This window comes from Salmo trutta, chromosome 10 (assembly GCF_901001165.1).
Source record: "Salmo trutta chromosome 10, fSalTru1.1, whole genome shotgun sequence".
In the NCBI taxonomy this organism is placed as follows: Eukaryota; Metazoa; Chordata; class Actinopteri; order Salmoniformes; family Salmonidae; genus Salmo; species Salmo trutta.
Genome location: NC_042966.1, coordinates 35,194,630 through 35,208,841, shown reverse-complemented (window position 1 = coordinate 35,208,841; position 14,212 = coordinate 35,194,630). Strand labels below are relative to the sequence as shown.

Sequence of the window (14,212 nt, the reverse complement as noted above, 5' to 3'; positions counted from 1 at the left end):
TGCTTGGTCCGTTGGTGGTGGGTAGTTCTGTCACGTTCGTCGTACTGAGTAGACCAAGGCGCAGCGGGAATGTGTATACTTATCTTCTTTTAATTAGATGAAAACCAAAATAAACACTTAATACAAAACAACGACGAGAAACAGTCCTGTAAGGCACACAGCTACACATGGAACAACTACCTGAAAAAACACCCCTACTAAATAGGACCTTCAATTAGAGGCAACGAGGAACAGCTGCCTCCAATTGAAGGTCAACCCAATAAACTAAACATAGAAATAGAAAAAACTAGAACGAACATAGAAATATACTAACGTAGAACATTAACCAAAAAAACCCGAAACACATAAAACAAACACCCCCTGCCACGCCCTGACCAAACTACAATAACAAACAACCCCTTTTACTGGTCAGGACGTGACAATATGCCTACTTGTGTCTTTGAAAATGAATGATATGAGGCTATGTATTATTGCAGCCATTCATGGACAGTTTTTAGTAAGTCATACAAATGAGCATTGGATTGTAAATGCTCCAGGAATCAAATATAATTTTTGACATTTTTGTATTGTGCACATGCTAGGTAGATATGGTAGAAGGACTCACAACTCATAAACACATCATATTCTGTAGAGTAAGATGATAGCAAGAATATTCAAACAATAGGCATAAACCACTTCAATATTGATATTCATTAGATTTTTCTTTAAGGTTGGGTGATTTTGAGAAATTATTGTTATAACAGTAACATTTTCAAACACCCAGCACTTGGGAAACATAGATCAGGTGTGGCCAACCCTCCTGGAGAGCAAGCAGGATTTTGTCCCAGACCTATTTTAAAGAGACATTTCACACAAATTACAAAATACAAAATGTCTGTGTCCTTAGGATTTGGTTACCCACTGCCATTAATCATTAATATTAGTATTTCCTGTGCAGAGCCATTGTGTAGTGGTAACACTCTCCCGCACATGTCGCATACAACTTTCCACCCGAGAACTGGGCTCAATCCCTGCTTCCAACCTTCCCACTGTTAGCATCTGCCTGTCTACCCATCTCATTACTGTCTGAATAAAGTGTCAAACCGCCTAAAAAATATGTTTCAAAAAATATATTATCATTTAAATGTCACCCCCCCCCCCCCCCCCCCCCCCCGGCCATAGGCCATAGGCCTAAGCCATGTCAAAATACGTAGAATTGCAGGAAATTAGCTTTTAAACAGTAACATTTTCAATTTAGGGGTTATGCCAGGGGGCAATGAAATTCATATAGCAAATCTCACTCAATCTCACTTATCTCACTAAATCAGACAAAATCATCCCTCTGACTGTAGCCTACAGCCATTTTCTATAGGCTATTAGCGGGTTAGGGTCGGGTGCAGGCCTCAGATTTTCACTTTATCACATAGGCCTATAGTCAGGCGGTTGCGGATGGGATGCGGATTAACAAACAGCTGACACGCGCAGCACTGGCCTACTGTCCAGTTTTCTGCAGTCTGGTTGGGGGGAGCCAGTCTGCAGGGATTTAGCAAATGTCAGGCAGATCTGCTCCCGCTCCCGTCTGCTCTCCAAGGACATGATTCCGAGGGCTTCCCGGTAGCTGGTGTACGACCAACACAGAATTATACTGCAGGCTATCTTCTGGACATGCTCCAGTTGAGTAGTCAGGGTTTGAGTGAGGCCAGGGTGCCATGCAGGGACAGCATACTCCAGAACTGGTTTAACGTAGCCGATATAGGCTAGATGGACAGGTATACAGAGGAGCGCATATGATATTAATGCTGTGTTCAAAACAACTGGGAACTCGCAATTTGGTAATCGCCGACTTCAATGCATTCAAGACAACTGGGAACTCTGAAAAAAATATGAATTCCGACTGGTAAAATTGTTTTGAACGGTCATCCAACTAGGAATTTGAAGTCGGAAACTCTGGCATCTCTCTAGAGCTCCGACTTTCCAACCTGAAATTCAATTATGTTATGATTTGACCTCATTTTTTGGGGGGCACTTAGTAACCATAAATATGACATTAGGATGCACACTGGCCTTGGCTAACTTAAAGAAAGCTAACTCTTGGGAAAACACAAGGATGGCTGGAACTTTCTCTCACCTGACATCTCTCGAGCTGGTCTTCTTCTCTGAGCTGGAGACCGGCCAGCATGCTGTGCTCCACTTCATGCTGCCACCTCCATGCTTCACCATAGTGATGGTGCCAGGTTTTCCCCCAGATGTGACGTGACGCTTGGCATTCAGGCCAAAGAGTTCAAATTTGGTTTCTTCAGACCAGAGAATCTTGTTTCTCATGGTCTAAGAGTCGTGTCATGTGCCTTTTACTGAGGAGTGGCTTCTGTCTGGCCACTCCATAAAGCCTAATTGGTGGAGTGCTGCAGAGATGGTTGTCCTTCTGGAAGGTTCTCCCATCTCCACAGAGAAATTCTGTAGCTCTGTCAGAGTGACCATCGGGTTCTTGGTCACCTCCCTGACCAATGCCCTTCTCCCCCGATTGCTCAGTTTGGCTGGGCGGCCAGCTCTAGGAAGAATCTTGGTGGTTCCAAACCCTGTTGGGGCTAGGGGGCAGTATTTGCATGGCTGGATAAAAAACGTACCCGATTTAAACTGGTTACTACTCTTGCCCAGAAATGAGAATATGCATATAATTAGTAGATTTGGATAGACAACACTCTAAAGTTTCTAAAACTGTTTTAATGGTGTCTGTGAATATAACAGAACTCATATGGCAGGCCAAAACCTGAGAAGATTCCATACAGGAAGTGCCCTGTCTGACAATTTGTTATCCTTCTGTTGCATCTCTATCAAAAATACAGCATCTGTGCTGTAACGTGACACTTTGTAAGGCTCCCATTTGCTCTCTAAAGCCGCCAGTAAGTGCAATGGGGTGTCTGCTGTCTCTGGGCAAAGTACAACAGCTCTGTTTGTGAGTGGTCAGCCTGGGGACAGTGAGACTGAGATGCACGTTCACGAGAATTCTCCATTTTTTGCTTTCAGCTTTTGAATGAATATAACGTTGCCCGGTTGGAATATTATCGCTATTTTACGAGAAAAATAGCATAAAAATTGATTTTTAACAGCGTTTGACATGCTTCTAAGTATGGTAATGGAATATTTTGAGATTTTTTTGTCACGAAATGCGCTCGCGCGTCACCCTTCGGATAGTGATCTGAACGCACGAACAAAACAGAGCTATTTGAATATAACTATGGATTATTTGGAACCAAAACAACATTTGCTGTTGAAGTAGAAGTCCTGGGAGTGCATTCTGACGAAGAACAGCAAAGGTAATCCAATTTTTCTAATAGTAATTCTGAGTTTAGTGAGTCCCAAACTTGGTGGGTGTCAAAATAGCTAGCCGTGATGGCCGAGCTATGTACTCAGAATATTGCAAAATGTGCTTTCGCCGAAAAGCTATTTTAAAATCTGACACCGCGATTGCATAAAGGAGTTCTGTATCTATAATTCTTAAAATAATTGTTATGTATTTTGTGAACGTTTATCTTGAGTAATTTAGTAAATTCACCGGAAGTTTTCGGTGGGTATGCTAGTTCTGAACATCACATGCTAATGTAAAAAGCTGTTTTTTGATATAAATATGAACTTGATAGAACAAAACATGCATGTATTGTATAACATAATGTCCTAGGAGTGTCATCTGATGAAGATCATCAAAGGTTAGTGCTGCGTTTAGCTGTGGTTTTGGTTTTTGTGACATATATGCTTGCTTTGAAAATGGCTGTGTGATTATTTTTGGCAGGGTACTCTCCTGACATAATCTAATGTTTTGCTTTCGCTGTAAAGCCTTTTTGAAATCGGACAATGTGGTTAGATTAACGAGAGTCTTGTCTTTAAAATGGTGTAAAATAGTCATATGTTTGAGAAATTGAAGTTATAGCATTTTTGAGGTATTTGTATTTTGAGCCACGCGATTCCACTGGCTGTTGACTAGGGTGGGACGCTAGCCCAGGGAAGTTAAGATTGATGGAGGCCACTGTGTTCTTGAGGACCACCCGTTGTTTAAAAATGCAATAAGGCAGACTTCCATCATTGACCAGATTGACGCACATTCAACAAATCTGATCAAACAAAGTGGATATTCATCCAGCACGTCATGATTTATGTATTGTAACAGTCCCACAATGTGGTTACTTATGTCTGATTTGGATATATTTGTCTGTTCTCGCTTCATAACATGTAGAAGTTGTCCTTTTTCAGGCTTAGAAAAAGTGATTGCTGAATGCTAACTCCCATTCGAATAAACTGGTGGTTAGCATAGCTAGCATACAGATATCAGTGGTGGTAGTCTAATCGTTTTTAACGGTAATGCAGTTGATTGGTAAAGATGACATGAACATATGTTGGGGTTGACATCCATACTAGCATTATACGCTGATTTTTATGACGTGCTTCCATGGGGCAGAAATCAGGGTGTTGTTGTGATTCTGGGTTGCCAGATTGTTAGCAAGAAAGACAAATTGCCATGGAGGGAATCGTAAGTGGCTTGTTTCAGCATGTTTAATCTTGTTATTGATACCGTCTTGTTCTGTGGTGTTTAAACTGATTTCATGTCAATGCTAATATGGCTAAACATTGTTAGCTAGCTAACCAACAACTGTAACAATGATTTGAGAGACAGCAAGTGCTCATTGTGCAAATGTATTTATGTTTTCAATAAACATTGGAGAGTAAAATATAGCTTACATGTTGTCAACAATCTAAGCCCCGTATGTTTTGCCCCATAGCTGCTCATGACTCTGTGTTGTTGCTAAACAACCAACCCCTCTATAATGATCATGTTCATTTTCTATTGCACTACATGGATGTTGTTTTATTTTGAAAGTTAAGTATATTTTGAAAATACAAAGATGTGTTTGCTTTTTGTATATTTTCTTATACTGTTACATAGCCCCTAATTGAGCAATTTACAGTACCAGTCAAAAGTTTGGAAACACCAACTCATTCCAGTTTTTTTTAAATATATTTTTTAAAACTATTTTCTACATTGTAGAATAATAGTGGAGACATCAAAACTATGAAATAACACATATGGAATCATGTAGAAACCAAAACAGACCGAGGCAAATCTGCCTTGATGACAGCTTTGCATACTCTTGGCATTCTCTCAACCAGCTTCAATAGGTAGTCACCTGGAATGCATTTCAATTAGCAGGTGTGCCTTGTTAAAAGTTAATTTGTGGAATTTCTTTCCTTCTTAATGCGTATGAGCCAATCAGTGTTGTTCTGACAAGGTAGGGGTGGTATACAGAAGGTATCCCTATTTGGTAGAAGACCAAGTCCATATTATGGCAAGAACAGCTCAAAAGCAAAGAGAAACGACAGTCCATTACTTTAAGACATGAAGGTCAGTCAATACGGAAAATTTCAAGAACTTTGAAAGTTTCTTCAAGTGCAGTCGCAAAAACCATCAAGCTCTATGATGAAACTGGCTCTCATGAGAACCGCCACAGGAAAGGAAGACCCAGAGTTACCTCTGCTACAGAGGATAAGTTCATTAGAGTTACCAGCCTCAGAAATTGCAGCCCAAATAAATGCTTCACAGAGTTCAAGTAACAGACACATCTCAACATCAACTGTCCAGAGGAGACTGTGTGAATCGGGCCTTCATGGTTGAATTGCTGCAAAGAAACCACTACTAAAGGACACCAATAATATGAAGAGACTTGCTTGGGCCAAGAAACACAAGCAGTGGACATTAGAGAGGCGGAAATCTGTGCTTTGGTCTGGAGTCCAAATGTAAGATTTTTGGTTCCAACCACCGTGTCTTTGTGAGACGCGGTGTGGGTGAACGGATGATCTCTGCATGTGTGGTTCCCACCTTGAAGCATGGAGGTGTGATGTTATCAGGGTGCTTTGCTGGTGACACTGTCAGTGATTTATTTAGAATTCAAGGCACACTTAACCAGCATGGCTACCACAGCATTCTGCAGCGATACACCATCCCATCTGGTTTGCACTTAGTGGGACTATCATTTGTTTTCAACAGGATTTTGTACACCTTTATTTAACTAGGCAAGTCAGTTAAGAACAAATTCTTATTTACAATGATGACCTACTCCAGCCAAACCCTAACCCAGATGACGGTGGACCAATTGTGCGCCGCCCTATGGGACTCCCAATCACAACCAGTTGTGATACAGCCTGGAATCGAACCAGGGTCTGTAGTGACGCCTCTAGCATTGAGATGCAGTGCCTTAGACCACTGCGCCACTCGGGAGCCCGACACACCTCCAGGCTGTGTAAGGGCTATTTGACCAAGAAGGAGAATGATGGAGTGCTGCATCAGATGACCTGGCCTCTACAGTCACCCAACTTCAACCCAATTGAGATGGTTTGGGATGAGTTGGACCACAGAGTGAAGGAAAAGCAGCCAACAAGTGCTCAGCATATGCTCAGCATATGAACGCCTTCAAGACTGTTGGAAAAGCATTCCAGGTGACGCTGGTTGAGAGAATGCCAAGAGTGTGCAAAGCTGTCATGAAGTCAAAGGGTGGCTATTTTGAAGAATCGAAAATCTAAAATATTTTGATTTCTTTAACACTGTTTTGGTTACTACCTATTTCCATATGTGTTATTTCATAGTTTCGATGTTTTTACTATTATTCTGCAATGTAGAAAGTAGTAAAAATAAAGAAAAACCGTTGAATGAGTCGGTATGTTTAAACTTTTGACTGGTGGTATATGTTATACTTATTACAAAGTACAAGTGTATAGAAAGACGAGTGTATAGAAAGACAATTCAATATATGTGGATTTAAAGAAATGTTCTACATATTTGTGAATACATTTATTTCATATCAATGGGCAAGTCCAAATTTTCTATCTATCCATCACGGCAGAGACAGTCAGAAAAGCCTTGTTTTCTTTATTCAGTCTGGTGATGGTAGATCTTGCATTACCACAAGTGCCTGTAAAGAAGAAAGAACAGAGTTTATCTTAGGCATTCCTGCATGAGATAGACACACAAAAAAGCATTATATACACTGTACTGTATATAAACATACACTGTAATAACATTAGTTGCAGATAAGATTGTGTCTGGTTCTGTAGGGCACTTATAAACCAAAATGTATTTGATTAATTGTACTGGCATACTGACCACAGTCTACAAGCCTCAGGACACAATACATATAGCTACGTTTTTAAAGTATGTCACAGTACTTTACCTGTGTCTTGCTGGAATGCAGGGCAACCCTGGCAAATGATGTCATCACAATAAGGAGCACCATGCCTACTAAGCTCTGGTACATAAATACAGCCTCGAGGCTGATCAACTGGTACTGTGACGATGACAGAGAGCAGAGAATGAAAGGTATCTTTATTTAGACAGAACGTTTTAAAGATGTTATAAGATGTTTATCCTTTCTTTATTACATTTTAAAAGAGATTGTGACGAAGCAAATACCTAAGCTCTAATAATAATTGATCCAGATAACAGTGATCTGGAATCACAACAACAACAGCAACAAAACATACCATATGTTGTTTATGCCAGAGGGCTACAACTCTGCCAGATTCTGTGGCGCTGTAGTCTTCGTGGTAATAATCATAGGAGTCATGTGATTCCCGAATGCGCAGGATGCCTTTAAGGAATTCAAAGAAAGCCACTGTGACCCCCAACATAGAGATGATACTAAGGGCCAGGCTTGCTGTCACCTACAGGGTGAGAACAAATAAAGTGGTGAAAGAACTGCAACCACTTTGTGACAAGGCATTTCAAGGCACTTTAACATGAGGTGAGCAGAAAATTTAAAATGCATTTATTTGCTTGACATTTCCAGACTGAAGTACAGAGTGACAATCACATTGTGATGAACAGAAGAATAACCATCTTGAAAATTGCCACTATTTACCTTTTGCACAGTGGTTTTTACTATGACTAATAACAACAACAGAATGGGATGAGGAACTGTGATCTGACGTTCATTTACGCTTTTTTTTGGTAAAAGTTACTAAATTCAAAAGGCACTCTCACATCTGAACAATCTTTTTTTTGTAACAGTTGAACAAGATGAAGGAAAAAGGAAACCACACACTGCTCTTGAAATTAGCACCCTTATGTAGACCTAGCTCCACCCACATCTGTTCCATGCATCGAAAGGGTTTGGACACGAAGGAAAAAACAAGTAAGTGCTACCAAATATAACAATATACATTTCATAAATATTTGAATAAAGTGTGTAAATAAGACATTAAACACGTCTGTAAAACCAAAATGAGGACATAGACCTACCGAGCAAGTTTTCATTAATCATTGGGTACATCGTACGAAAAACAGAGTAATCTTAAATAGGAGCATAATTCATGTTCAAATTCACAACATAACATACATAGGCATTTCATCATTAAGTCCTTTAGGAAACAATATTTGGAGGGTGATTTGAACATGAATTATGCTCCTATTTAAGATTACTCTGTTTTTTGTACGATGTACCCAATGATAAATGAAAACTTGCTCGGTAGGTCTATGTCCTCATTGTGGTTTTACAGACGTGTTTAATACGTCTCATTTACACACTTTATTAGAATATTTATGAAATGCATATTGTTATATTTGGTAGAACTTATTTGTTTTTCCTTCGCCTCCAACCCATTTCCATGTGTGGAACGGATGTGGGTGGAGTTAGGTCTACATAAGGGTGCTAATTTAAAAAAACTCACAAAAGCTCTGACGAAGGCCGTGAGGCCGATACGTAAAGCTTATTAAAGATCAGTGTTACTATCAAGAGCAGTGTGAGGTTTCCTTTTTCCTTAATCGGATAAAAGTTACTAAAAAGAGATCTCTGTGGAATACACACATGAACGCTCACTATACACTTGAGTGTACAAAACATTACAAACACCTGCTCTTTCCATGACATAGGTGACTAGTTGAATCCAGGTGAAAGCGATTATCCGTTATTGATGTTACCTGTTAATTCCACTTCAATCAGTGTAGATGAAGGGGAGGAGAGCGGTTCAAGAAAGATTTTTAATCCTTGAGACAATTGAGACATGGATTGTGTATGTGTGCCATTCAGAGGGTGAATGGGTAAGACAAATTATTTAAGTGCCTTTGAACGGGGTATGGTTGTAGGTATCGGACACACCAGTTTGAGTGTGTCAAGAACGGCAAAGTTGCTGTTTTTTTTATGCTCAACAGTTTCCCGTGTGTATCAAGAATGGTCAACCAACCAAAGGACATCCAGCCAACTTGACACAAATGTTGGAAGCATTGGATTCAACATGGGCCAGCATCCCTGTGGAACGCTTTCAACACCTTGTAGAGTCCATGCCCTGGTGAAATGAGGCTGTACTGAGGGCAAAAGGGAGTGCAACTCAATATTAGGAAGGTGTTCCTAATGTTTTCTACACTATATTTTTTATAGAATGAAAACCGTTTGCCATAGTTATGAACAGTAATGTGCCATGACTAATCGTTTATAATGCCTTTGCGCAGAATTCCAATTCATGGGACTCACCAGTTGTTTTGAAGGATTCCTCTCTGTGAGCACATATAACAACCCAGAGATGATGAACTGTCACAAAGCAGAGGGAGGGGGTTTATAAGTTCAACAACATGCCCAAACTGTCATGGGAGAAGGTCTGAAAGATATCATTGAATGGAAGATTAAGAAATAAGGGTTTTTAGGACTGAAAGGTATGATGTCATGTTAAGACATTTGGATTGTCAGTATCATAGATTTATATAGACACACGCAAGAAGGACGTACCAGGATTCCTAGCCAAAAAGGGGTGAAAATCTCCGCAGAGGACTTCAGTGTATCCAGCCTCATGGGAATCCCCAAGATGAAGAGTGATGATCCAATGAACATCATTACAATCTAATCAACCAGGAACATAGAATAAATAGCAGCATTACAGTCTAACCAACCAGGAACATAGAATAAATAGCATCCTTACAGTCTAACCAACCAGGAACATAGAATAAATAGCAGCATTACAATCTAACCAACCAGGAACATAGAATAAAGAACAGCATTACAGTCTAACCAACCAGGAACATAGAATAAATAGCAGCATTACAGTCTAACCAACCAGGAACATAGAATAAATAGCAGCATTACAGTCTAACCAACCAGGAACATAGAATAAATAGCAGCATTACAATCTAACCAACCAGGAACATAGAATAAATAGCATAATTACAGTCTAACCAACCAGGAACATAGAATAAAGAACAGCATTACAGACTAACCAACCAGGAACATAGAATAAATAGCAGCATTACAGTCTAACCAACCAGGAACATAGAACAAAGACACCGAAATAATCATATGTTTACACAAAAATGAAGAGGTATCTGGTAAAATAATGTTTTCATTATGATTACTGTCGTGACATATGTTACCTATAACCATGCTATTACCACTTTATTTTGTGTTGTAATGTAAAATGCTAACACTAAATTAATGAATGATAAATACAAACATTTTACCCAAAATAAAATGTTCACCGCGTTTGTCCGCAGTGACTCCTTAGAGTATTTGGCAACAATGAATACATCCGTTGTCTGTTTTCCAGTCTTACCCCAGTACTCTTTGGCTCGCCTCTGATGAAGCGGTGCAGTGGTTTACTTCCTCCCACCATAGTGGTATGTGGCCCTCCTTCTCCCCCTGCTGGACTGATGTCGGACGCCATGTTCATCGACATGATCATCTGTTGAAGGATAGTGACCAAACTGTAGGCATAACAACATTGATAATACCATGACAGAGAACCAGAAGAGGGCCTTAAAAAGACAGCAAGATCAGCTGTGACGAAAATAAATGAACATTAACCTGTTTGGTTTTAATTACTCTATAAACTATGTGGGAACAGTGTTAGAACAGTTGCAAAGCAAACCTAAAGCAACCAGAATTGAAAATGCTTTTGTAAAGGCCCAGGCCTCAATCATAGGGGGTGTAGATCTGGGTGAAAGTTCAAAATGACATGATATTCATAACACAAAAATAACTTAGCAACAAATGAACCATCTGAAAACAACGCCAGAACTCATCTTGCCTACATGTGACAACCACCATAAGTCATAAACTGATACACTGATTGTAAGGTGTAGCCAGCCAGATGCTATATGCCTCATCAAAACAAGATAGCCTAAGCTTTTAGTGTTTTGAAAACACATATAATAAGGTTGAGATTGAATACTAGGTCTGAACCTATGACTCAAAACTAACTAATGTCAGATAATATAATGTATTGTATTCGTCTGAAGGGAACTGCAATATTCATCAAACAGTTCAACATCAACAAAAAAACATCACTGAAATTGCACAGAGAACCATAGAACCTATGATATAGATAATATGATCACTTTCAAATGGAATTTGATTACTGTCTGTGACATATGTAAACATTCGAATCTAAGTTTTGTTAATAAGAGAACCTAACCTGTTTGTTACAAATTCACAAATAATTGAACTGTAGCATATTTAACAGATAGATACTGTACATGTATAGCATAGAAAGTAGTGAAATAGTTACAGACCTGGCTTGCCTGAAATAAAACTGCGTAGATGAACTAATATTACACAACTGGAGGGAGATATTTACACGAGGGAGACGGGTGGGTGTGGGGATGGTTGGGCGGGAGTATGATAGGGCCACAGAAACGTGCTTACAATGGAATCTATCCCTAAACATTTCAAGAAAATGAACACTTTTGAGCAAGGTAGAAAGAAAAGCCAGAGCAGAGCAGGACGTTGCCATCGTGCACTACAGGTTTATTTTGTTTATTCATGTTGAACGTCCGTCAGTTGAATTTCCAAAAAGGACATCGCTGGTTTTGTTCTGCGACCCCAGCTGCTTTCCGACATGAGAGATGAAAAGAGAGCATGGAGAAGAGTAATGGGGGATGGGACATGCGTTAGGGGCTTAACAGAAAGCAGAGGGAGTGGGAGGGAGAGAGAAAAAAAAGTTTTACACAATGTCTACTTTCATTTGGCTGTGGGTGAGATTGCTAAAGTGTTCCGTAAGGAAGAGGGAGGAGAATGAGATGAGATGGATCATAAAGGGTATAAAGGAATGGTTTGAAGCAATATCTGGGTGTAACATCCTACACATTCAGGATTCAGAAAATATTCCATGCAGAGATGTTTTCTGAGCTGGTGAATAAGGGAAGAAATTGAGACATAAAAGGATCAAGATAAAATTGTAGCTTACCAAACTGTTGAGTTGATCAGTTGACTAAATCAAGAGGTAATCGTTCTGAACTTTCCAAAAAACGTAAACTTTTAGCTTTTCCTGATCACTGAACCCAACTTATATGTTTCTGGCTGTCGAAAACAAGCCTTTTTAGCAATGTATAACATTCCTCAAATTTTATGAGACCATTCCCCCCCGCCCACTTCCAGCCCCCCCCATCTTCCCCAACACAGCTGTGGAGGAAATCATTCTCTTCGCCCAACCTAGCCTAAACTCTCTCCCTCCCTCGACCTCTTTCTCTCTCCACACGCATGCACATGAACGCACGCAGTAAGAGCTGACTCAAATGTTTGTTTACTCTGTGCCTGTGTAGGTTTATTGATTATGGAATAAACAGAAATATCAGGTAACCATGCAACCGCCAACCAACATATCCAATTAAATGATATTAATTTGCCAATCTATGGCATTTAAAACAGTTGAGTATATGAGTTATGGCCAATAGGGCAAATGATGACCAATACTGCCTACAAACCTAACGATAGGCTTGGTCTAGTAAACCTTTTGTAATGTTATTTCTTCACACTGAACAGGAACATAATACACTTGACCTTTTATTAGGGGTTATTCACATGGTTATTCACATGCAGTGTCACCTTGGGGTTGGGTTGTCTCGGTGGTTATGTAATAGTGTGTCATTTCAAAGTTCAAGTTGAATAGATGGCTGTGATTTACTGTAATAGTATAATTTAGACCTGGTGTATCAGCCGTGGGGCATGACAGACATAATAATGCCCTTTCTATTTCTGCTGAGTGGACAACAGGGACATTTAAGCTTCTATGCCAAAGTGACTAATGATCTGTGATACTGTATAAAGGTCATGAAGTGCGTCGCTGTATACTGAGCAAAAAATTTGGTCAAGGGGGGATATTTTTCTCCCTGATTAATTTTCACTTCCTTATGAATCCAAAGTCCTACCTACTGTACATTCGGAGGGAAAAAAATGAACAATTGATTAATTTAATGATTAGATTGATTAGACACATGAACAAGGAAATAAACTCTTTGAACACTGTCTTAAACTGTTGGAGTTACTAAGGTCCTCATCCATTTGAGATGTTTTGTAGACATACTGTAGTACAAATGAAGGGTCTTTGTATACCGAGGGAGTCTTTGAACACATTCATCATTTGTAATCCAAAAGCATTTTTAAAGTGGTCCGCAAAGCAAAATCACATCTCAAGGTGTTTAAGTTTGAGTGTGGTGGGTATTTATCTATGAGGTCCTTTATCATACTATGACCTTGCATTGAATACCTGTTAATTTATGTTCTGTAATGATAGAACCAGAATATCAAGTATATTCTGAAAGCATTATTGCTATGTAACTCATCTTGGTGACGAAATTGCCCCACTGAAGACATGTACATTTTTGAGGTGGTTAAGTTTGTACATACAGTATGTAAATTATGTAAACTGTCATAAAAGTAAGCAAAAAGATACCTCAAAATGTTAACTTTCCAGTTTCATTAATTTCCGTGAGAGACAATAAGGATGTTAAAGTGATATGTTGTAAGAGGCTGCAGGGAAGTCAGGCGCAGGAGAGCAGAACTGGGTAATAACCGGAGCAGTTTAATAAGCAAAACCAACGGCACCCAGCACGTCAAAATATGGGTACAAAATAACCCGTCGCGAACCAGTCAGAAGTGCACAAACACTTTACAACAAACAATTCCACACACAGACATTGGGGGGAACAGAGGGTTATATACACGACAAGTAATGAGAGAATGTAAACCAGGTGTGTGGGAAAACAAGACAAAACAAATGGAAAATGAAAGGTGGATCGGCAATGGCTAGAAGACCGGTGACGTCGACCGCCGAACGTCGCCCGAACAAGGAGAGGAACCGACTTCGGCGGAAGTCGTGACATACGTATTGTGGATGATCCTTGTACCTCTTTATGGGGGAACGGACAGTAAAAGAGGGAGGGCCTGAGGCATCTCAAATTGTGGTAGCTGATTAAAGTAAACCTTTATGG

At 39.7% G+C, this 14,212-nt stretch overlaps 1 protein-coding gene across 3 annotated transcripts; it reads right to left on the bottom strand.

The window, feature by feature from the left end:
• Positions 1 to 6,685: 6,685 nt before the first annotated feature.
• LOC115201627 (membrane-spanning 4-domains subfamily A member 15) lies at positions 6,686 to 12,345 on the bottom strand. 3 transcript variants are annotated; one of them, XM_029765413.1, is made up of 8 exons: positions 12,190 to 12,345; positions 11,516 to 11,900; positions 10,558 to 10,708; positions 9,741 to 9,851; positions 9,489 to 9,545; positions 7,504 to 7,683; positions 7,194 to 7,307; positions 6,686 to 6,935 (listed from the first exon to the last, which is right to left on the bottom strand). In XM_029765413.1, the coding sequence occupies exons 2-8, from the start codon at positions 11,734 to 11,736 to the stop codon at positions 6,897 to 6,899; spliced, it is 873 nt and encodes a 290-aa protein (XP_029621273.1). In that variant the 5' UTR covers positions 11,737 to 11,900; positions 12,190 to 12,345; the 3' UTR covers positions 6,686 to 6,896. The 3 variants fall into 3 exon arrangements, with proteins under 3 accessions (XP_029621273.1, XP_029621275.1, XP_029621274.1); XM_029765415.1 differs by having other exon boundaries at positions 10,558 to 10,686; positions 12,190 to 12,344; XM_029765414.1 differs by lacking the exon at positions 11,516 to 11,900 and having other exon boundaries at positions 10,558 to 10,686; positions 12,190 to 12,344.
• Between the last annotated feature and the right edge of the window lie 1,867 nt (positions 12,346 to 14,212).

Bases quoted from the DNA above. Each gene is read 5' to 3' on its own strand.
- LOC115201627 (XM_029765413.1), bottom strand. From the start codon at position 11,736: ATGGCAACGTCCTGCTCTGCTCTGGCTTTTCTTTCTACCTTGCTCAAA. The intron at 9,546-9,740 runs GTACGTCCTTCT...GCTTTGTGACAG, and splicing joins CTTTTTGGCTAGGAATCCTG to TTCATCATCTCTGGGTTGTT. The intron at 7,684-9,488 runs GTGAGTCCCATG...CTCACCCTGTAG, and splicing joins GGAATCCTTCAAAACAACTG to GTGACAGCAAGCCTGGCCCT.